General features: G+C 33.9%; 1 protein-coding gene across 1 annotated transcript in view; it reads left to right on the forward strand.

Moving 5' to 3' along the window:
* Dach2 (dachshund family transcription factor 2) overlaps positions 1-22896 on the forward strand; it is a 764989-nt gene extending 742093 nt beyond the window's left edge. The window contains exons 8-11 of the mRNA XM_087196571.1: positions 9444-9592; positions 9716-9863; positions 20261-20407; positions 22736-22896. Of these exons, the coding sequence (XP_087052697.1) occupies positions 9444-9592; positions 9716-9863; positions 20261-20407; positions 22736-22896 (605 nt within the window). The remainder of the gene's footprint in view (positions 1-9443; positions 9593-9715; positions 9864-20260; positions 20408-22735) is intronic.
* Positions 22897-23380: the final 484 nt, after the last annotated feature.

Raw genomic sequence — 23380 nt, forward strand, 5'->3', positions numbered from 1 at the left:
TGTATTTTGTATAGTACAGTAGTTTTTCAAAATGTAATTCCCACACCAGCAACATTAGCATTAAATAGACACTTATTGAAATTCCAATTTCCAGGCTGTATCCTAGACCTACTGCATCAGAAACTCGGAGTGGAGAGTGCACTTTTAAAATACTTCCAGGGTGTTCTTATGCATGGTAAAATTTGAGAACTACTTCTCTACATTGTTTCATTAATAACATATTCCTTTGTACTTTCTATCGACCCTCTTTACTCTGATATGTTAACTAAAGGAGGTGGCAGTGATTACAGTTGACAGATGAATTGGCAGGTCACAGCAATAAATTTCTCTTCCTGATTCATGCCAGATTAAAAAGAGAGGGGTTTTTTTCTCCCTCTGCCTGATGGAAAGGACTGCACATCGTCTGACACTGAAGCAAAATGAGAAGTCTCCTTTACAGCCTCTGTAGTCATCTAGATGACAGAACCTCCAGGAAGGCTAAAAGCCAGGTTATATTAGAACTCGGAGGACTTTTTCAGATAAACCAGGATTACAAAGCATTATCACTTGGAAGGTTAACTGATTGATGGAAATGTGTACCATCCCTGCCGTTTATACTTTCTTTTTACTTTTTGTTTTGAAACTCAAAAATGTATTTATATTCACCATGACTTAAAAGTTATTAAAGTTATTAGTCCCTCTTCTAAGTTCTTTAAGTTAATAGAGAAGTACATGTATTATTTATCAAAGTTTTTATTATTGTTATTACTCTATTTTGATATTATTGTTTTCCTTTATGAGCTTAAAGATCTTATTTTATGTATTTAAAACCATATTTCTTTTGTATTAGCAGTGTGTGCTTACAAAACATAATAGTTACGTTCATGTTGAGGAGTTAGAACATATATGTAACATACCTTTGGTCCCTTTACTTCCCACCCTACCCTTCCCTCTCTCCCAAAAACATCTCTTTAAAACATCAGCTCTTTCCTGCCATACCCCTCCTTCAATCCTGCCTCCTGTTTAACAATTTCTGATATAGGCTATTATATTATTTCCTTCCACTCATGAAATAACCTTTTTACAGCTTTTTACACAGAACTAGTTAGACTGGTTTTCTGGAGAAGGGACTTGTATATGCCTCTGATGTTATTTGGTTATTTTTATCAGCAATTTTTGTCTTCCTTGCAGGTTTTTTTTAAATCAAATACTAGTCTTTATGTGAAATTTCTTTCTATTCTGTAACCTTAGCCTCTGTCTATTTCTAGGCTTCAGGAAATCTAGAAGTATTTCAAAACAAACCAATCAGTTTGCTTTGTACCTGATATATTAATAGATGATCTCAGACATAATGTGTGTGGGCCATAAATATTCATAATTTGCAATTATTAGTTCAGTAAATTTATGCCAGGCATTTTATGAAAACTATATGAGCTAGTTTTCAAAATTGTAAAATTTCAATTTGTCATAATATTTGTACAGTATAATAATTTCCTTTATTGGAAAGGCTGAGAATAGAAGAGAAACACTTTAGTTCCAACCTTTCTTCCTTCCTTTCACCATGTAGTTGGAAAATACTTTAAAATTATTTATTTATGTACAATCTTATCTTTTAAAGCAAATATATTGAAATTAGTCTGACAATTAGAAATATATAAAACTTTAAAAACACCAGTCTTCATATCCAAAGTCACCATCAGAGACATAAATATGACATAGTTTGTGTTCTAGGTACTGAGAAAACATTAGTGAGAAAATGAAAACCAGACAAAGGTCCTTAATTTTATGGAGATTATATTGTAATGGAATGAAATACATAATAAATAAGAAATAAGTACATTATAATGTTAATTGAATGGTAATAAAGTTCACAGGAAAAAAGGAAACCCCGTAAAAGGAGTGGGTATAGGGGTACAAATGACAGTATTCATTAGAACACACAAAATAGGTTTCACAAACAAGGTGACATTTGAGCAAAAAAAGAAGGCCATGACCCCATATTAGATGCATAAACCCTCAGAATGTATCTTGTAAAACACTTTGTTAATTCTAAATCACTAGGTTTAACCTTATTTTCTAATAAGCTCTGTAGAAGTTTGGTACAAAAAGAGAGCTTTCACTAAATGTCCATTCATTGATATTTTCCTGTATAGCTCTAAGAGCACTGGTTCTCAACTGGTATTGACATTTGGTCAGAAAATTCCTTGTTGATAATGGGGAGAAGGGCTGTTTTGTGCTTTGTAGGGCATTTTACAGTATTCTTGGGCTCTAACAATAGATATCAGTATCGGGCTACTTCCTCCAACCCTACCATCAGTTTTGACAATCAAAACTAACACAGCTATTGTCAGATGTTTCCTGGGGAGCAAAATGGTCCCTGATGAAGAACCACTGACCTAAGTCTCCTCAGATATTTAGTGGCTGGGAAAATAAAACTCACCTAATTGAAGATGAACCCTGACTTATTTAGTTATTACTTCCAGCTCATCTAGTTATTACTTAGAAAAAGATCTTTCCAAACATGGAGTTTTATAAAGTGTAAATAGATATTAAGGTGTTAAATGGATTAATATATGCCCCTCTTCTACTTATGGAGTTTGAATTATAATTTATCTATTTGAAAACACTTATAAACACATTTACTTTGGGTCAGGCATTGTTCTATGAACACTGCTAATTATAGCCTATTAATCTTTGTAATAACCCCAAGATATAGATATTTTTATTGTCCTAACTCTTTACAGATGATGAAACTGAAACACAGAAAAGTTAAATCCTTTTTCCCAGGACTTGTAAATCATAAAATAGGGATTCAAATTCATAGACCATTTATGCAATGCAGGAACACTGAAGTTTCAGCATCTTTAACTCTTCATCACTCCATCATGCTGCCTGTATTGAAATGTAATACATGCTAAAATCTAGCATTAATAAGTTTCAGCTCAGTTGCCATACAATATCTGTACATATTCATGGAGTAAAGAGTGACCTTTCAACATAAGTAGCCAATGTGCTATGTTTGAATCAGGGTAAGTAGAAGGTTCTGAGATGTTCTGCTTAAAAAGATTTAGCAAAAAAAAAAAACCTGTGCCCATGAAATTTGAAATTTACATAAGTAACAAATCAATTTTTAGTAAAGGATATCCCATGGAATATTTTGGATATATCCATATTAAAAAAATGACTTGCTAGTTTCCTGAAATTCATAGTTCACTGAATGCCCTATAATGTATCTGACGATTCTTTCTTTAAGGAAATCCATTTAGTATTGTTTAGCCCAGTTTTTTCAACACTACTTTGAGCAGAATATTTTATTTTTACCATACCTAATAACCTGTGGAAATTCTGTGCAAATTTATTTTAAGGACAGAGAGTATACTTTTCAACCAGAGTGAGTAGATAAGTTTCAATGCTTGTTCAAAATCACGATGCTTCCTTATTTGAACTAGAGGCAGTTAACATCTTATAGTACAAGATTTATGCTTAATTATCTACTTTTATAACTAATTTACTATTTTCCAAAATAATATATCAGTTCCATAATGTCAGAGACTTGTTATCATATTTCTTTCAACCCCTTACTTAAACATACTATTTGTTATTGGAATAGTCTAACTGCAAGATAATTTAATCATAATTCATAGTTTACAGAAGAGTCCATTATGCCAAATTGTTAATCTAAGGATTCAGAGAAGAACAGAAGCATAACTGGTTTTAGCAGTAATCTATCTTTGTTTCTTAGGCTGATGGTCATTCGTTCCTTTGACATTACCTTTCTATTTTCATTCATCTGCATTATTTTTACTTTATTTTCCTGAAGAAATGTGGCAATTTGGCAATCAACTATTTCTTTTCCACGTTTGCTGATAGCAACACTTGAGGAGTCATTGTTCAACTGAGACTATGAATTCCTTGTATTCATGCAAGTCACATCATTACACAGCAGTTGGTCATTTTTTGTTATTGTTAGTCAGTTTGGGAAAGGGAAGCAGGTATTTTGCTTGTGCTGAATGCACTACTAATGACATCAACAAAGGAGAATCCCATGGGCCAACTGTATTTAGAAGAAAGCTCTCAAGTCAAATAATGGAATAAAATTTACTTGTTAAAGAATAAAACTGATAATCTGGTAGGTAGCTGCACTTTTTCCACTGCTCAGTGAGTCAGCTGTATTCAGTTTCTATTTCTGTATCATAATCCTCAAAGTGCAAAGGAAAAGGAAGACATTTAACTCCACAAAAAAGTGGGAGGATAAGCAGTAGAATCATATAAAATATTTCTAGTAGCCTCAACTTTAATTTTCAAGGGGACTCTTTCATTCAAATATTTACGATATATTTTTCTACAATAAAATTCTTAATTAACTTTTGCATCTATTCATCTGGGCCCTATGCAAGAAATTAAAATTAAGAGTATGTTCTCTAAGTAGATTCCAAAATATTGTTATAATATATGACATATTGAACAAACAGGTTCAATAAAATTCTTCTCCACTTTGCCTCAATAAATGAAGAGGTTGTTCATTTCCTTGACTATATAACAATTGCCCTGTCTTTAATTTTTTTTTTTTTTTTTTTTTTTTTTGGTACCAGAGATCGAACTCAGGTCCTTTTGCTTGCGCAGCAGGCGGCGAAACCATTGAACTAAATCCCCGGCTAATTTTTCGTTTTTACAATTGCATCGTTTGTGCTGATAAAATTTTTAACATGTACATTTTGATTGCCAGCTTTTTAAATCAAAATAACAAAAAGCATTTCTCCTGAGCTTATAAAAACTGCTCTCAGTTAACTGGCAGTCCATATTTTAAGTACGGTGGACCCATGACTTACAAACTTGATTGGTTCCCGAGGGTTGGTTGTAACTCAAGTTGGCTGTAAGTCAATGCAGCTGAGATCTGGATGTTTACCTGGGTACACAGTATAGATAACAAGAGACAGATGAGTCATCATTAACTTAATTAAACCAAATTGTTTGTATGACAGGCTGGTCATAACTTGAAGATCCACTGTACTTTCCCATGTTTTAATTTCATTGTTAATTAGTGTTTTTAAGCCTAATAATAATTTTTACATTAACAAAGCATTTATTCCAACTGAGTAAAATGTAGTTGCCATTCAGATATGAAACCTATTTCAAGATTGAAATCATTTTCTAATATTCATTTTTGTTGCACATTATTTAAGTCAAAAAATTCTGATGACAACTTGACAGTTTCTACTCATTCATACTAAAAAAATATATTTTTACTCTTTTTGGCTATTACAGACCTTAACATGCAATGTGACCTTGGTCTGGAAAGCATATTTTGTTAGTTCAGAAACTTAATCATAAGAAGTCATGAGTAGAATCCTTCTTCTTTACTGCCCCTTTTCTAGGACTAGGAAATTTACTGCTTATGGGACAGGTAGGATATGAACAATGGGCCCAATAGAGTCCAGGGTTATCTCATCTCTGTGAAAACTACTGCTGAAAATCTATGTGACCTCTGCTACACTGTCATCCCAGTTCCCACCCTCTGTGTCCTATTTGTCTTTTGGTAGAAGTTTAGATCTGTGTGCTGTCTCTATGTGTTTCTCTTGGGGCAGATTATCACAATGAATCATTGCCTGCATGCCTCTTATATTTCTATTTATTTTCCTGGTGTTGACTAGGTCTGATGAAATATGATTCTTTCTGCATTTGATCTTCACTGCAGCAAGCAACACCTAATTCAGCTGTGTCTATCTCTTTAAAGAAGAGTAATAAAATTTTGAAACTTCAATCTACTATAAAGCTGCATTACAACCATAGACCATGCACCTTGTCTTCATAGTTAATAATAATCTTCTTTAGAAACCAATTTAATGACATCATCTCCGAATGAAAGACTTTTAGCTATTTTAATGTAGTTTATAATTTTGTTTTATGGGTACTTAATGTATTGCTTTCCTTTTCAGGCAAATATCACTTAGATTCTCAATACTGGGGTTACATGTATGTGTAGAGTGAGTTATAAGAAGAAATCTGTTAATTTTAATAAGTCTGTCCCTGATACAAAATTCATATTCAGGGGAAATACTGTATTTTCTCTGAATCAGCAGGAAGTGAATATTCTAACTTTGTAGCAGTTCATTTTGTAAAAATGTATCTTCCAGGCCATATAAATTCATACTTTATTATTTATAATAATCAATTTAAATCAAGCCCCTCTATTATTAATATTGATAGATTATTATGAAGTTATTCTATCCATTTAATGCATTCATATGGAGAAGACAAAATACTACCCAAATACACAAATCAAACAATAAAAATAAAGCATAGTGGTTCTTTACTAGCTTTTAGAAATGAACTTTAAAAACAGTAGAGCTGCTAAGAACTGGTTAGAATTGTTTTTTTAAAAAAACAATTATAATATTTAAATGAAACCATGAGGTTGAATGAGTTCACAAAATTAGTGATAATGTGCTGATTCTCTGTGGAATAATTGACTTCTTCCAAGCCAACCAGTGATGAAAGAGAGAAAATAAGAGAGAGAGGAAGAGAGAGAATGATCCTGTGAAAGTGAGTTAATTTTAATTAACTTATGTTTAGTTATTTTCAAATTAATATAACTAAATTTTTTTTTGTCTTTAAAATTCACTTTTATTCTCACTTTGCTTTTTTTTGTATATCCTTTTATTGGTACATTTTAGGTGTACAACATAATGACATTCATCATTGGAGATATGCACCTTTACATACTCTCTTGGTCCTTATTTTTCTAATAACTAAATATTATGTAAATAAAATTATAAGTTGTAGAAAACATATCATGTATATAAGATCAAAATACTATTTAAAAAATTTTCTAGAGAACAATTCCTGGGAAGAAATTTAGGAATAGCTTCCTTTGCTAAAGAAAATTAATTGGGTAGTTTATGCATTTCATTTAATTTTTTAAGATTGATAAACATTCTTTTTAATGGATTCAAATAAGGTGAAACTTAAATCTCTAAAACAATCATTTAGTATTGTTATCCATATTGGATTTGGAAAAAATAAGAAATTGAAAGACTATCTATATTAAGGACATTTTATTTAGAGATAATGTTATCCAATGATTCTTTGCCATGACTTCCCTTACAAGTAATCCTACAGCAAAGCTTGATGACTGCAAAATCAGTAGGATTCAATACTCTACACAATACATATCCAGGCTTCTTGCGATTGAAAATTGAAGTCTAACTGTGTGACAAATCCATATTTGCAGCCTTACAGAAACCACACCAAAACCTAGACATTTTTGTTTCCAAATTATGTGAAAATTGGTTAGGTCTAAATCCAAGCCGAATTTTTTCTTGAATGAGTCTCATTACAATATAATGTGTCACTGAAAATGTGTATTGTTACACCCAGTGAGAGAGAACCAACCAGAGACCGATATTAAATCCACACAGGAGTTTATTACCGGCTGGACCCGAGCCCAGCATCGGACTCGAGCCTCGACTGGGGGTTGACAAACGTGTTTTATACACCTTTGAGGCCAACAGTTTCTAGGCCCCACTATTGGATAGAACTAGTAAAGCAAGCAAAAGGTACAGAAGCGGAACGTCCTGCTGTTAGAACATTTGCAAAACAATAGTTGATTGTTATTTCTGAAGAGACTTTCTAAGGGGAGGAGGTTTTTAAGCTTCCTCCTTCTGAGTTCGTCTAAAGGGCAGGCAGGTGGGTCAAGCAGTAATATGGAGTCTGTCTTGCTAACTAGGGTCCTTCATGTATGACCATAGAGACACACATTTTTGAACTTCTCTTGTGCCATTACTGAAATTAGAGACTACAATGAGTACAGTAACTGTTTTATGTGTAGGATTCACCCTATAGTGCACTACTGTTGAACTATAATTAGGAGCAACAGTCTGTTTGGTTACATCCATGAGTTTATTTCTCTGCATCAGATTATTTTTACTTTACATATGTAAAAAAATTACTCCCATTCCTAGTTACAAAGCAAATTGTGGTATACAGGTCATGAATCTCATGTTAAAGATTGTCAGCCAGATTTCTTATAGATCAACATGCTGCTGGCTTTCCAGAAGAGGAATTTCTTTGTGTAATTAGATGTGGGTGTCCAAAACATAGCTGAAGCATCTCATTAGATAAATTCTTTTGATATCTGTTTATCTGAAACTAAGAGAGAGTCTCATTAAGGTACAGTGGACCCTGACTTACACACTCAATTTGTTCCCCAGAGCCGGTTGTAATTTAAGTTGGTTAGCAAAGGCTCAGGCTCCTCTACACAGCCTTCAAAGTCTCTCTCCTGTATACAGGCAGATCTCAGTGTCCTTATAGAGACATTGACCCAAGATTTCTCAGTTAACCACGCACACGTAAGGATGGTGTATTGTTCCATCCAGAACTCTTTAAGGGTTAAATCTGTATCTGAGACCACCTGGAAGCACAAGTGGCTGGCATTCGGGTCATAAATCTAGACTTTGGTCATAAGATAAAACTAAAATTCCAGTCATAACCCAAGTTGTTTGTATGTCAGGCCAGTTGTAACTTGAGGGTCCACTGTAATGAGAATGAGGGAGAAGATCACATAAAAATAAAAGATGTGAGTAGATACAACTTTCATTTCATGTCATAGGTGGTATTTTTCTCATAATGGATTTTCTTCAAAATTAAAAGTAGCACAGGAAAAAATTTAAATTCCTACCAACTAGATAAGGTTTAAGTGAAAGGTGATATAACTATGCAAAGTAATACTATTTAGCAACAAAAAGGAAGAAACCACTGATACATGCCGCAGCATGCATAAGCCTTACAAACAGGATCCTATATGAAAAAGCCAGATACAAAGTGTGCATATTATGTTATTCTATTTATGTAAAATATTCAGACAAAGCTAAACTTTGAAGACAGAAAGTAGAATAATGGTTGCTGGCGCCTAGGGCAGGGAATGGAATTAAATATAAATGGTTATGAGAAATCTTTGGAGGAAGAAGATTAAGATGTCTTAAAATAAAATTGTGGGATGATTACACTACTCCATAAAGTTACTAAAAACTAAATGTAGACTTAAAATAGGTGAATTATTTGTGTGTAAATTATGCCTCAACAAAATTGTTGAGAATGATGAAGATGGGTAGAGAGACAGGTTTGAAGAGAAAAAAATAAAAGCAGCATATGCTTTTCAAAACAGTGATATTCTTTAATTTATACATATTCATAAGTACATATGTCAATTGTATGCATATTAAAATCATTTCTTGAAATTCCATGCCTGTTTAGAAATAAATGTTGTTTCTGTATCATGGGTTCTGTACTGAATCATTTATTTTGAAAAACTGAAGACAGCTATAGCTTAGGTGTGACTTCTCACTCTGAGTGTCCATCATTTACTTTTAGGAACAAAATCTTTACAGATGTCTACTAGAGCTGACTTAATGAAACATTTGAGCTATTAATTTGGAAACCTTCTGACATTAATTTTGTTTTTGCAGAAGAGGTACCTGTTCAAATTCCAATGACGAAGCCACCCTTGGACAAGATCCAGCTGGTTCCTGGGCAAGCATTGCCCCCTGGATTCCCTGGACCATTCATTTTTGCTGATAGTTTGTCTTCCGTGGAAACTCTGTTGACCAACATTCAGGTCAACAATATTTCTATAAACAAAATAAATGTAATACAAGACATTGGCACCTAAATAAATTACTTAATATTTGAGAAATTAAAACATAAGATGAACTGCATATCATTTGCTGTGTTTTGACAGGGTCTGCTGAAAGTGGCTTTGGATAATGCTCGCATCAAGGAGAAGCAGATTCAGCAAGAAAAGAAGGAACTGCAGATGGAGCTCTATAGAGAGAAAGAAATTAGAGAAAAGCTTGAAAGACATCTTGCAATTGAGCTTCAAAATAGAAGTAAGTTTAACAAATTTAGTTCCAGAGTTAATATTATATTGGATATGGTATTATTAAAAGAAATATTATCAAGGATAATTTGGAATTAATGAAAACAAGTAACAAGCTACAAACAAAATACTATGTATATCCCACAAGGTAAGAATATATACTCTCTGTATTTCCAATAAAAAGAACACTGGATTTGTACTTGAGATTTGTTGCAAATTTGGAAATATAAATATTTATAGTTTTCTCATAATTTCATAAAATTCACCTGGATAAAAATAATGTCACAATTCATTATATATGCAATGCTTACTCTTTGCTAGGCATAATGCCAGATTCTGGGATGATAAAGTGAATAAAACTCAGTCCAGATCCTTGGGGAACTTACAGTTTTGAGGATTAGGAAAAAACAGTTAACTTAAAAATAAAGTGGCAAAATGCAGAACCTGTATAGTTATACAGAGAAAGTTAGTTAGCTTTGCTTGTGATGGTGAAAGAGTAGAGGAATACATCCTGATGCTGACACCTTTATCTGAGTTTTAAAAGATCAACAGGCTAAAACATGTTATTCAAGTACCAGAGTAATTTGACCATTCTATACAGTGGAATCAGTATAGGCATGGAGACAAGAAATGTCAAATAGGGGAGCCTACATGCAAGTTGTTATTATAATAGTTTTAAATTTTATGGAGTGAGTGGTGTTAGATGGAGCAGAAAGATGAAGGTAGAAGTTAAATTATGAAGAACATTTTTAATTGTGTAGAAGAGTACCTTGTATTTTATCCTATAGGAAATTAGAAGTATTAGAAGTTGAGTAAGAGGATGATGTGGTATGATTTCAATTAGATTGATCACTTTGATATTGGAGATTAATTAGAGAAGTATAAGACTAGATGCAAGAAAACTACATATAAGTAGATTGCTGTCTTCCAATCAGTTATGATGAAAACTAATTAAAGTAGAGAAAATAGAGGAGAAATACTGTATTGTTCACAAATAAAATAATTTTTCCAACCATGGGGGTACTTGATTATGTACAGTAATGTATAAGTGAAATTAATTTATATCCAAACCATAATAAATTCAAAATTTCAAATTTGTAAAAATTCCCACATGTTCCCTATATTTACCATAAAATACTAAACAGCAACAACAGAAAATATAACAGTTGAGTTCAGCTTCTTTTCCTTCCCTGCTTACTCTTCTATGTAAGGATTGCAAAGCCTAAAGCAAGTAAAGAGTACAAAAGTGGGAAGGAGAGGCAAAGAAAGGGAGAGAAAACATAAGTAGACAATCTGTATAACACATTGAACAAGTAAGGATGATACTAGCTGAGTAAAATCTAATACAGTAACTTTATTTTAATTCATAGTAGCATATTGTACTCTAAAATTTCTTTTAAGGGATTGAAAAAATACTATTTTCCTTAAGGCCTAGAAATCATTGCTTTGATGCAAAATAGAATTTCAATCATTGCATTTAAACAGAATGAAATCAGTTTTCCTCAACTTACCAGATTTCTTTTTTTTTTTTTTTTGTATTAAATTCTTTTATTGGTACATTGTAGGTATACAACACCATTACATTTCTCATTGGGAATTGTACCTTTACATAATGCATCTTGGTTCTTATTTTTTCCCCATTCCTAGCCCTCCCTTCACCCCCTCCACCCTTCCCTATTTACAAAGACTTTATTTCCATTTTTTCCATTTCTCATCATTTTTCCTTTCCCTTCTTTCCTTTCCCCTGCCCTCCCACTACCCCTACCCCTTTGGACCTTTTCTTCCTATTTTACATTATCGATTATTCATTCTAATCATTGGTACATTTTAGGTATACAACATAATGACATTCATCATTGGAAATTTGCACCTTTACATAGTCTCTCTTGGTTCTTATTTTGCACCCTTGCCCAGCCCTCCCTTTAACCCCTCCAGTCCTCCCTATTTACAAAGATTTTGTGCCTATTTTTCCATTTTCTCATATTAATCCCATTCCCTTCTATCCTTTCCTCTAGCCCTCCCACTTCCTTCCCCTTTGCCCCTTTTCTTCCTATTTCATATTACCTATTATACATTTAGTCCTTATTTACACTTTCAGTTTTTCACACCAGAGAAACTATTCGGTATTTACACATGTGTGTCCTATTTATTTCACTTAAGAGTATTGACTAAATGTGCATCCACTTAGCTATAAATGTCTCTAATTTCTCATTTTTTATGGCTGAGTAGTACTCCATTTTATAAAAAAAACCCCACATTTTCTTGATCCAGTCTCCAGTTGATGGGCATTTGGGCTGTTTCCAAGGTTTAGCTATTACAAACTGTGCTGCTGTGAACATGGGTGCACATATATCCCTGTGGTATGATTCTTTTAATTCCTTGGGGAAGATCCCCAGCAGTGGAATAGCAGGGTCAAATGGGACTTCCAGTCCTAGTTCTTTGAGGTATCTCCATACTGATTTCCACAGTGCTTGCACCAGTCTACACTCCCACCAGCAGTGGAGCAGGGTTCCTCTTTCCCCACAGCCCCGCCACCATTTGTTATTGGTTGATTTCATGATAGCAGCCATTCTTTCTGGAGTGAAGTGGAATCTCAGTGTTGTTTTCATTTGCATCTCTTGAATGACCAGTGATGTTGAACATTTTTTCATGTATTTATTTGCTATTTCTACTTCTTTGTCTGAGAAATGTCTGTTCATTTCAGATGCCCATTTTTGGATTGGGTCTTTAAATTTGGGAGGTCTGATCTTTTCAAGTTCTTTATAGATTCGAGATAGTAGACCTTTGTCTGAGGAAGAGCAGGTGAAGATTTTTTCCCACATGGTGGGTTGTCTCTTCACACTGCTGGTGGTTTCTCTTGCTGTGCAGAAGCTTTTTAGTAAGAAGAGATCCCATTTGTTGATTGTGCTAGTTCATGGGCAACTGAGGTTTTGTTCATAAAATCTTTTCCTACACCGATGTCTTCAACGGTTCTACCTAACCTCTGTTCCAACTAGTTCAGAGTTTCTATTTTAATATTTAGATCTTTAATCCATTTTGATTTCAGTTTAGTGCATGTTGAGAGATACAGGTCTAGTTTTAATCTTTGGCAAGTTGAAGCCCAATTTTTCCAGCACCATTTATGAAAGAGGCTATCTTTCCTCCAGTGAGGATGTTTGGCTCCTTTGTCAAAGATGAGATGGCTGAGGGTGTCTGGAGTTGTTTCTGCATCTTCTAATCTGTTCCACTGGTCCTCAGGTCTGTTTCTTTGCCAGTACAATGCTGTTTTTATCACAGTAGCTTTGTAGTATAGTTGCATGTTGGGGATTGTGATAGTTCGTGCATGCCATGTCTCTGTTTCCTAGAATTGCTTTTGTTATTCTGGGTCTCTTCTTGCTCCAAATGAATTTTTGGATTGTTTTCTCGATGTCTATGAAGTATGCTGCTGGGATCTCAAAGGGAATTGCATTAAATCTATATAGCAGTTTTGGAAGTATGGCCATTTTCACTATATTAATCCTTCCTACCCAGGAGCAGGGGATGTCTGTCCATTTTCTGATATCATCTTCAATCTCTCTTTTCAGAGTGTTACAGTTTTCAGAGAAGAGGTCTTTGATTTCTTTTGTTAAGATGATTCCTAGATATTTCAGTTTTTTGGATGCTATTGTGAAAGGAATTATTTGTCCTATTTCTCTCTCAGTGAGTCTGTCATTGGTGTAGAGGAAAGCTATTGATTTTTGTGTGCTGACATTGTAACCAGCTACTTGACTGAATTTGGTTATTAAGTCTAGAAGACTTTTGGTGGAGTTCTTGGGGTCTTCTATATAGAGTATCATGTCATCTGCAAATAATGACAATTTGACTTCTTCAATTCCTATCTTTATTCCTTTTATTTCTTTCTCTTGTCTAATTGCCGTGGCTAATGTTTCCAGAACTACATTGAACAAGAGTGGTGATAGTGGACATCCTTGTCTTGTTCCTGATTTTAGTGTGAAGGATTTCAGTTTTTGACTATTTAGTATGATATTGGCTGTTGGTTTTTCATAGATGGCTTCTATCAGTTTGCGGTAGAGACCATCTATTCCAATTGTTTGTAGGGTTTTTATCCTAAATGCATGGTGGATTTTGTCAAATGGTTTTTCTGCATCTATGGAGATAATCATATGGTTTTTGTCCTTGGCTCTATTGATATAGTGTATTACATTAATTGATTTTCATATATTGAACCATCCTTGCATCCCTGGGATGAATCCCACTTGATCAGGGTGTATGATCTTCTTGATGATCTTCTGCATTCTACTTACCAGTATCTTATTAAGAATTTTTGCATCTATGTTCATTTGTGAGATTGGCCTATAGTTCTCTTTTTCAGTTGGGTCTTTCTCTGCTTTGGGGATCAAGGTGATGCTTGCTTCCAGGAAGGAATTTGGGAGTATTGCTTCCCTTTCAATTTCATTGAAGAGTTTAAACAGTAGTCTCAGCAGTTCCTCTCTAAATGTCTTGTAGAATTCAGCAGTGAAGCCATCATGGCCCGGGCTTTTCTTAGTTGATAAGTTTTTAATTACATTTTCAATTTCATTGGTTGATATTGGGTTGTTCAGAATTTTTAGGTCTTTTTCATTCAACTTTGGTAATTCATATGTATCTAGGAATCTGTGCATTTCTTCTGTGTTGTCCATCTTATTGGCGTATAGGTTCTGGAATTAAGTATTGATGATCCTCTGGATTTCTGATGGGTCTGTTGTAATTTCCCCCTTTTCATTCTTAATTGCATGGATTTGGGCCTTTTCTTTCCTATTTCTGACAACGTTGGCTAAAGGTTTGTCAATTTTGTTGATTCTTTCAAAGAACCAACTCTTGGCTTCATTGATTTTTTGTATCATTCTCTTAGTCTCCATCGCATTGATTTCTCCTCTGATCTTTATAATTTCCTCCCTTTTATGAGCTTTGGGGTTGTCCTGCTCTTCTTTTTCTAGAAGCTTGAGGTTCAGCATCAGGTTGTTTAATTGGGCTCATTCTGTTTTCCTAATATGCGTATTCACTGCTATGAATTTCCCTCATAAGACAGCTTTCATCGTGTCCCATAAATTCCGATATGTTGTATTGTCATTGTCATTTAATTGAAGGAACTGTCTGATTTCTTCTTTAATTTCCTCTGTGACCCATTGGTTATTCAGAAGTGTATTCTTCAATTTCCATGTGTTTATGAAAATTTTCCACTTTCTTTTGCTATGGATCTCCGATTTCATAACACTATGGTCTGATAATATACAGGGGACAACTTCAATTCCTTTGCACTTACTTAAACATGTTCTATGTGTGAGTATGTGGTCTATTTTTGAGAATGACCCATATGCAGCTGAGAAGAATATGTATTCTGATTTTGTGGGGTGGAAGTCTCTGTAAACATATGTTAAGTTCATTTGTTCAAGAGTTTGATTGAGTTTTAGTATTTCATTACTTATTTTTAGTCTAGTTGATCTATCTATTTACGACAATGGGGTGTTGAGGTCCCCCACTACAATGCTATTAGTGCATATGTGACTTTTCATGTCTGTTAGTATTTGTTTTATATAGTTGGGTGCACTAGTGTTTGGTGTATAGATATTTATGATTGTCATCTCTTCCTCTTGGATTCTTCCCTTTACAAAGATGTAATGTCCTTCTTTGTCTCTCTTAATCAGTGTTGGTTTGAAATCTACTTGATCTGCCAAGAGGATAACTACTCCTGCTTTTTTTCGGGTTCCTGTCACATGCAGTATTGTTTTCTCCCCTTTAACTTTCAGTCTATGAGTTTCCTTTTGAATGAAGTGTGTTTCTTGTATGCAGCATATTCTTGGATTTTGCTTCTTGACCCATTCTGCCAGTCTATTTCTTTTGATTGGTGAATTGAGACCATTAACATTGATGGTTATAACTGAAATGTATTGACTTGTCATTGCCATGACTTTTTCTTTTTGTTGGGTTCTCCCCCTTTACATTTAATTTCTTCTCATTCCGGATGGGTTCATTCTGCTTTGCTTCATGGGGTTGTGATCCTCAATGTCTGTTCCTAGGCTATTGTGTAAAATTCTTTGGAGTGCTGGTTTGGTATTCACGAAGTTCCTAAGGTGTTCTTTGTCATGAAAGTTTCTTATTTCTCCATCCATTTTGAAAGACAGTTTTGCAGGGTACATCAATCTGGGTTGGAGGCTGTTTTCTTTTAGGGCTTGGAATATGTCACTCCAAGCTCTTCTTGCCTTAATGGTTTGTGTTGAGAAGTCTGCTGTGATTCTGATGGGCTTTCCTTTGTATGTGATTTGTTTCTTTTCTCTGACTGCTTGGAGAACTTTATTCTTCTGTTGTGTTTCTGGAATCTTAACAATTATATGCCTATGTGTAGATTTTTTTTGATCAAGGCTATTTGGTGTCCTATATGCCTTACTTATGTGTATGTCAAGCTCCTTTCCCCTGCTTGTGACGTTTTCTGCCATTATTTCTGTGAAGAGATTTTTTATGTCATCTGCACTCTCTCCTGTTTCTTCATTGAGCCCAATCAGTCTTATGTTATTCTTCTTTGAATCATCTAGCAGCTGCTGGATTGATTTCTCATGTTCTCTTATAATTTTCAAGCAATTTTTCTTTTCCTGGTCATTAATTGCAATCTTATCTTCTATATCTGAAATTCTGTTCTCACATTGGCTCATTCTGCTGTGTAGACTTTCAGTGGAGATTTTCATCTCCTGGAAATCTATTTGCATCTGTTTTATGGATTCCGTTTGTTTCTTATGTTGGGATTCCATCATGTTCCTGAGCTCCTCTCTAGATTTATCAATCATGTCTTGCACTAGGGGCACAATTTCTCCTATTATCTGAGAAATTATTTCTGATTTCATTTTTTTCCAGATCCCCTTTTGTTGCCAGTTCAGAGGGTCCAGGTGGTTGAGTATCAGAGTGTTCCATCTCATTTCCCTTTGGTGTTGCTGTAGGTGATCTGGAAGTATGGTTTTGAGACTTATTTACATGTTTTATCATTTCGACTTTGCCAGGGGGCTGTTAGTGCCTGCATGGATTACCTCCTCTGAGCTGGGTGAGGTGGGACAGGGTCCACGAGCAGTGGTAGGGATGGTGACCCAAAAACCCTTTGCTGTGGGCTGGGAGCAGCTGGAGAGATGGTGACTCAGAAACCCCTTCCTCTGGACCAGGAGCAGTGGGATGGTGGCTCAGAAGCCCCTTCCTCTGGGCCAGGAGCAGCTGGACAGAAGGTGGCCCAAAAGCCCTTTCCTCTGGGCTGGGAGCAGTGGGAGGGATGGTGACCACGAAGGCCCTTCCTCTGGACCAGGAGCAGTGGGACGATGGCTCAGAAGCCCCTACCTCTGGGCCGGGGACAGTAGAACTCAGTACCTTGCTCTGGTGGTCTGGTGTCCTCTGCATCTTTGTAGTGTGGAATCGGGTGGCTGCCTGTCTGCAGCGGGGTGATTCGGCGTCTTCCAAGTGACTCAGGACCTCGGTAGGGTGTGCACAGACCTGCCTGTCTGCAGCAAGCTGATTCAGCGTGTGTTCCGGCAACTGGGGACCTTGGTAGGGTGTGGGCATACCTGCTTGTCTGCAGCGAGGTGATTCGGGGTCTTTCACGCGACTCAGATTTCTTAAATACTGAAAAGCAAAGGCTAAATTGTCTTTTTGAAGTTTGAAAAAATTAGTATATTTTTGATATTCAGTTTGTAAAATATAATATAATTAAAGTCATAAATAATATTTCTTATATGGGGTATTTTTATTCTGAAAAAACTCAAATCATATTATAATAAGATCTTTAAATTGACTTATAAAGGTTTACTACATATAGTACAGTCAGTTTCACATTTTTAGGATTGTATTCATCCAGATTTCCGTTTAGTAACATTTTATATGTCCTTTTTGTCCACATTTAAAATTATCATATGTAATGACCTTTAAAAAGTCATTAAAAAGTCTTTAAAAGATAAGGGCTGGGGACTTAGCTCAGTGGTGCTGTGCCTTCCTGGCAAGCACAAGGTCCTGAGTTCAATTCCCGGTACTGGAAAAAAAATTCCTAAATATAATAGATATAATATTGTATCTGTTTTCATCTATATGGAAATGTCATTTGGATTTCATAAATTTAACATTTGTTACAATAAAGAGGTGACATCACTACTACCATTATCATTCTTATTACCATTATTATTAATAGTCATTATTATAACTAAAATTATCATCAATACTATTAATAAAATATAAAAGTAGAATCACTATATATAAAGTTATATATAAAAGAATCCCTATTGCTTTTTTTTGTTTCAGTCAAATAAAATAATGCTGTCTGGGCATGGTTGTGCACATCTGTAATCCAGGAATTCTGTGAGACCGAAGTAGGAAGAGTGTGAATTCCAGCCCAGCCTATCAAGTTTGTGACATAATGAGACCTTGTCTCAAAATTTAAAATACAAGGGAAAATTAAAGAATTGGGAATATAACTCATTATGAAGGCCCTAAGTTCACTCCCCAGTACCGAAAAAAGAAAAGAAAGAAAAATAGAGAAAAGGAATGAAGGAAGGAAGAAAATAAATGTTCCACACTAAATAATAATAATAATAATAATAATAATAATAATAATAATAATCCTACCTAGTTCCTTTTTTGTTGATGGCAAGAATGTTTCTTGAATTAATCTCACATATATATGCACAATGATATATAGTAACATTCTTCACATATTAAACATTTAAAATTATAAAATAATGATAGAGCTACAGCAAACACTAGGGATTGCCTCTTCTGGTCCTCAAACAAATTCTGTCCCTAAGCTTTGCAATAACTACTTATGTAGTTATGTGACCTTGGGTATATTTCTTGACCTCTCAAGAACACAGTTTCTTCTTTAAAATGGAGATGATAGTGCTTTATTTTCAGGGTTGTAAGACTTAAATGTGTTATACTCTCAGCAAAATGTTCACTATATAGTAGGTTCTGAAGAAACTAATTATTATTATTTTTAGATAATAGTTTTAAAAGTAGTATGTTGTATCTTTGTTTAAAATGTATGAAATAATAAATTTGAACTGATTCAACATATAGAATATTTTTGAACTCAATCTTACTGAAAGTAAATTACTTTTCTTATCAAAAACACTGCTGTCAATAATTTCAATTCATATAGAATTTTGATTTAAATAATTTGTTTATGATGCATTTGAATAATGGTATGAATACAATTACAATGTTAAAATAATTTCATCTATCTTATTTAGCAATCATTCATCAAAAATAATAGAAACTATATTTTTTCATTGTCTTTGTCTCCAGAAGTGTGTTATTACCTTACGCTTCTGAATTTTTATTCCAATTCCACAGCAATTTACTTGAGTGATTCTCCTCAAGCTGCTGTAGGTAACGTAAGAAAAGATATTGAATTATGAAACAAATATAACTGAGATTCAAAATAGCAACATAGCTCATTTAAATTATTTAAATTATGTATTAATGAATTTAGCATTTTTAAATATCACATAATTATTTTGGTTAATATTCTTTAAGTGTTTTTCTGTTGCCATAATATCAATATCTGAACTTTTAAAAATCTGACTGAAGAAAAACATCCATCTTCTTAGAACTTTGCTAGGAACCAATATATTGCTGAAACTCAACGATCCTACTGAAAATCTATCATAAATTTAAGATTTCAGAGTTTTGAAATTATCATGCACTGAGCCAGTTAAAGTTTCTTGTTGTGGCATAAAATCTTGAAAATTGAGGTACACTTGTTCTTTAGCCCATTCCCTTTTCCTTTATCAAAGAAACACAATTGTGGTTGCACATTTATGACTTGATTATATAATAATTTTTAAAAATTCTTCTCTTTCAAGTGTATATATATTGTGTGTATGGAGAGAGAGAGGGCATATTTTTAAAAGTAGATATTTGTCTTTGAAACTGTTTACATTTCTATGAAATAAACACTTATCACTTTCAGTTTTAAAGACCATATTATGTAACCCTACTGACATTGTCAGGATACATTTTTGTATTTTGAAATATGAATAGCAATAACCCAATCAATAATATGAATAACTTTCTTAAAATAATTATAAAATATTTAATACTATCATTAAGTACATGTGAGTCAAAATAGAAAACAATTCTCTGAATGAAATGTTACTGCTATACCAATGTATGTGGATTTCAAATCATGTATACTGTAGCTGTAAAAATATAACAGTTTGTTGTTTGATTGATCTAGAGTAAACATTACATTTATTTGCATGAGCCAAATAAGAGTTAGAACAATAAGAGGTTAATCGTATGTCAACTGGCATGTTTATATCTCTCTCTCTGTTCTTTATACCTTTTCTATGGTTTATAATCCATCAAAAATGGAAAATCTATTATACTGACTAAGACTTTGCAAACTACCTTTCCACATTTCAGCTACCATGCAAAAGCGCCTGAAGAAGGAGAAGAAAGCCAAGAGAAAACTTCAGGAAGCCTTAGAATTTGAATCAAAGCGCCGGGAGCAAGTGGAGCAGGCACTTAAGCAAACTACTACTAGTGATAGTGGCCTGAGGATGTTGAAAGGTAATATGTGTTATGGACTTTCACAGTCAAGGTAAAAAAAACAAAACTTCAATCAAAGTAGGAAGAGAGAGAAAGAGAGAGAAACAGAGAAAAAGAAAAAGAGAAAGACAAGGAAGAAGGGCAGGAGGAAGAAGGAAGGAAGGAAGATAGGGAGGGAGAGAGGAAGGGAGGGAAGAAGGAAGGGAGGAAGACAAGGAAGAAGATGGAAGGAAAAAGAGTTTGCTTGGGAATAATTAAAAAATCCATTTGTGTCCAAGTGCTTTAAATCATGAATTAAATGGGTCAAAACAGTCTCTATTCTGGGAGATAAAAAAGGTGTAGGAATAACCAGAAATCCTGCTGACTTTTACAATAAAAGCAATAGCACTGATTTCTTCCCTTCAACTGAAATGTAAGCCCTTTAGGTCCATTCATGTTAGATGAGATGATGTTTAGCGAGTTCAATTTTGATTAGCTATAGGATGCTGGTTCCTTTAATACACGCTGCATCAATGTTGAGGTCTTTAAGGAACATCTGGTTTAAAAAGAGTGTTTTAAGAAAATCTCTGAAAATTCTGTGAGAAAAGATGCTTAAATAATGAAATCTCTTAAATCTAAATATTTTTGTTTCATTTTAAATTCTGAAACCACCTAATAATTGTGTTTCATCTCATTCAAACACAATATGACGTAAATGTTCAAGTAAGTACACACATCTGTACAAACATACAGAATCTTTTAAAAATTTTTATTTTTTTAGTACATGTTTGCAATACATGAATTTTACATTCATCTTAGGGAGTAGGTACATGTACATAACATATCTGATTCTTTTTTGTACTCTTTCCCATCCCCACTCATCTCTATTTCTCCATCTCTAGATTCCCCTTTCCCCATTTTCATTATTATTGTTATTTTAGTTCAGTTTATGACATATGATGTTTACATTCAATTATGGGGATTTGCTGTACATGACACATCTCAAATCTTTTTACTTCTCCTTCTTCTCACCCCTGCCCTCGGTGTCTTAGACCCTTTCTCACTTGCAGGTCTCTTTTTCTATATTTTGCTCTTCATTTAGACTTTGCCTTACTTACCCAAATGAGAGATACCATATGGTATTTAAGCTTGTGTGTCTGATTTATTTCACATAGCATTATATTTCCAAATATGTCCATTTTTCTACAAATGTCTCAAATTTGTCCTTTTTACCCTAGTAGTATTTCATTGTGTATAGATACCACATTTTTTTTTATCCATTCATCTGTTGATGGACATACAGGCTACCTCTAGGATTTGGCTATTATGAATTTTGTCACTATAAACATTGGTATATATGAATCAAGGTAATATAATGTCTTTGGCTGTTTTAGGATGATATTCACAAGAGGAATAGCAAAGTCAAATGGAAATTTTAATTTTAATTCTTTAAGAAATCTTCATACTGATTTCACAGAAATGTTTTATGTCATAATTTCTAAGTTTTGTCATTTATTTGAAGAGCAAAATAGTAAAACATTTGCTACTAGAGTCACTATTGCATAAAAATCACAAATATGACCATGCATTTTGGTCTTAAGTTGAGCTCACCATAAATATATCACCATCTATCACATCTTACAAATAGAAAATATACCATAAGGGTGGGACACTTCTATTTAATCAATTGAATTCTTTCTTTTTTTCTTAAATTCTTTGTTTGGTACATTTTAGGTATACAATACATTTACATTTATCATTGGGTGCTTGTACCTGTACATAATGTATCTTGGTTCTTATTTTTTCCCCATTACCTGTGTGCTCTCACCCCCTCCACACTTCTCTATTTACATAGACTTCGTTTCCATTTTTTTTTCTTTTCCAATAATTTTTCCTTTCCCTTCTTACCTTTCCCCTTTCTCTCTCACCACCCCTACCTCTTTGGACCTTTTCTTCCTATTTCAAATTATCAATTATTTGTTTTAATCATTTTAATCCTTATTTACACTTTCAGTTTCTCACACTAGAGAAACCATTCAGTATTTACATATGTGTGTCCTATTTTCTTTTTCTTGTTCTACAGTCAGGGCATGTTAACCTGATAATTTTAGATTAATTTCCTAAAACTAAACATTAGGAAATGAAACAATAAAGAAGTATTTACTATATACCTGCAAATATAAAATTAACTTTAGAATTTAGCTATAGTTTATAATCTTACCCAGTACCATTAAAAACAAACAGGCATACACAAAAGTAAAACAAATGATACCAAAGGTCAGGCATTATTGAAGGATCAATGTTTTGACTACTGAAGTTTTCCTTTTAAATAAAGTTAGAGATCTTAATCTTAAATGTCAATTCTTTCAGATACTGGAATTCCAGATATTGAAATAGAAAACAATGTGACTCCCCATGATAGTGCTGCTATGCAAGGTATGGTAAATAGCATACTTCTTCCTACAAATACTTACAATGTTACCCCTGTGGTACAGTCAGGTTTATCTTCTTTGTTGGTGTTCTTAATATAAATAGAATAGGGCTGGGGATTTAGCTCAGTGGTTCTGCCGCCTGCCTCTCAAGCACAAGGACGTGGGTTCAATCCCGGTAAAAACAAACAAACAAGCAAAAAAAAAAAAAAATATATATATATATATATATATATATATATATAATAAGGAAGTTTATTCTTACTCTGTGAAATAGAAAGCAATTTGCAGTGTTTTTTGTTCCTTAAATTTTTTTATCGGTACATTTTAGGTATACAATACATTTACATTTATCATTGAGTGCTTGCACCTGTACATGATGTATCTTGGTTCTTATTTTTTCCCCATTACCTGTGCACCCTTCACCCCCTCCACCCTTCCCTATTTACATAGACTTCGTTTCCATTTTTTTCTTTTCTCATAATTTTTCCTTTCCCTTCTTTCCTTACCCCTTCCCCTCCCACCACCCCTACCCCTTTGGATATTTTCTTCCTATTTCAAATGATGAATTATTCATTTTAATCAT

This window comes from Heterocephalus glaber, unplaced genomic scaffold (assembly GCF_053883595.1).
Source record: "Heterocephalus glaber isolate CG9 unplaced genomic scaffold, H.glaber_assembly_v1.0 deba00001613, whole genome shotgun sequence".
Lineage (NCBI taxonomy): Eukaryota > Metazoa > Chordata > Mammalia > Rodentia > Bathyergidae > Heterocephalus > Heterocephalus glaber.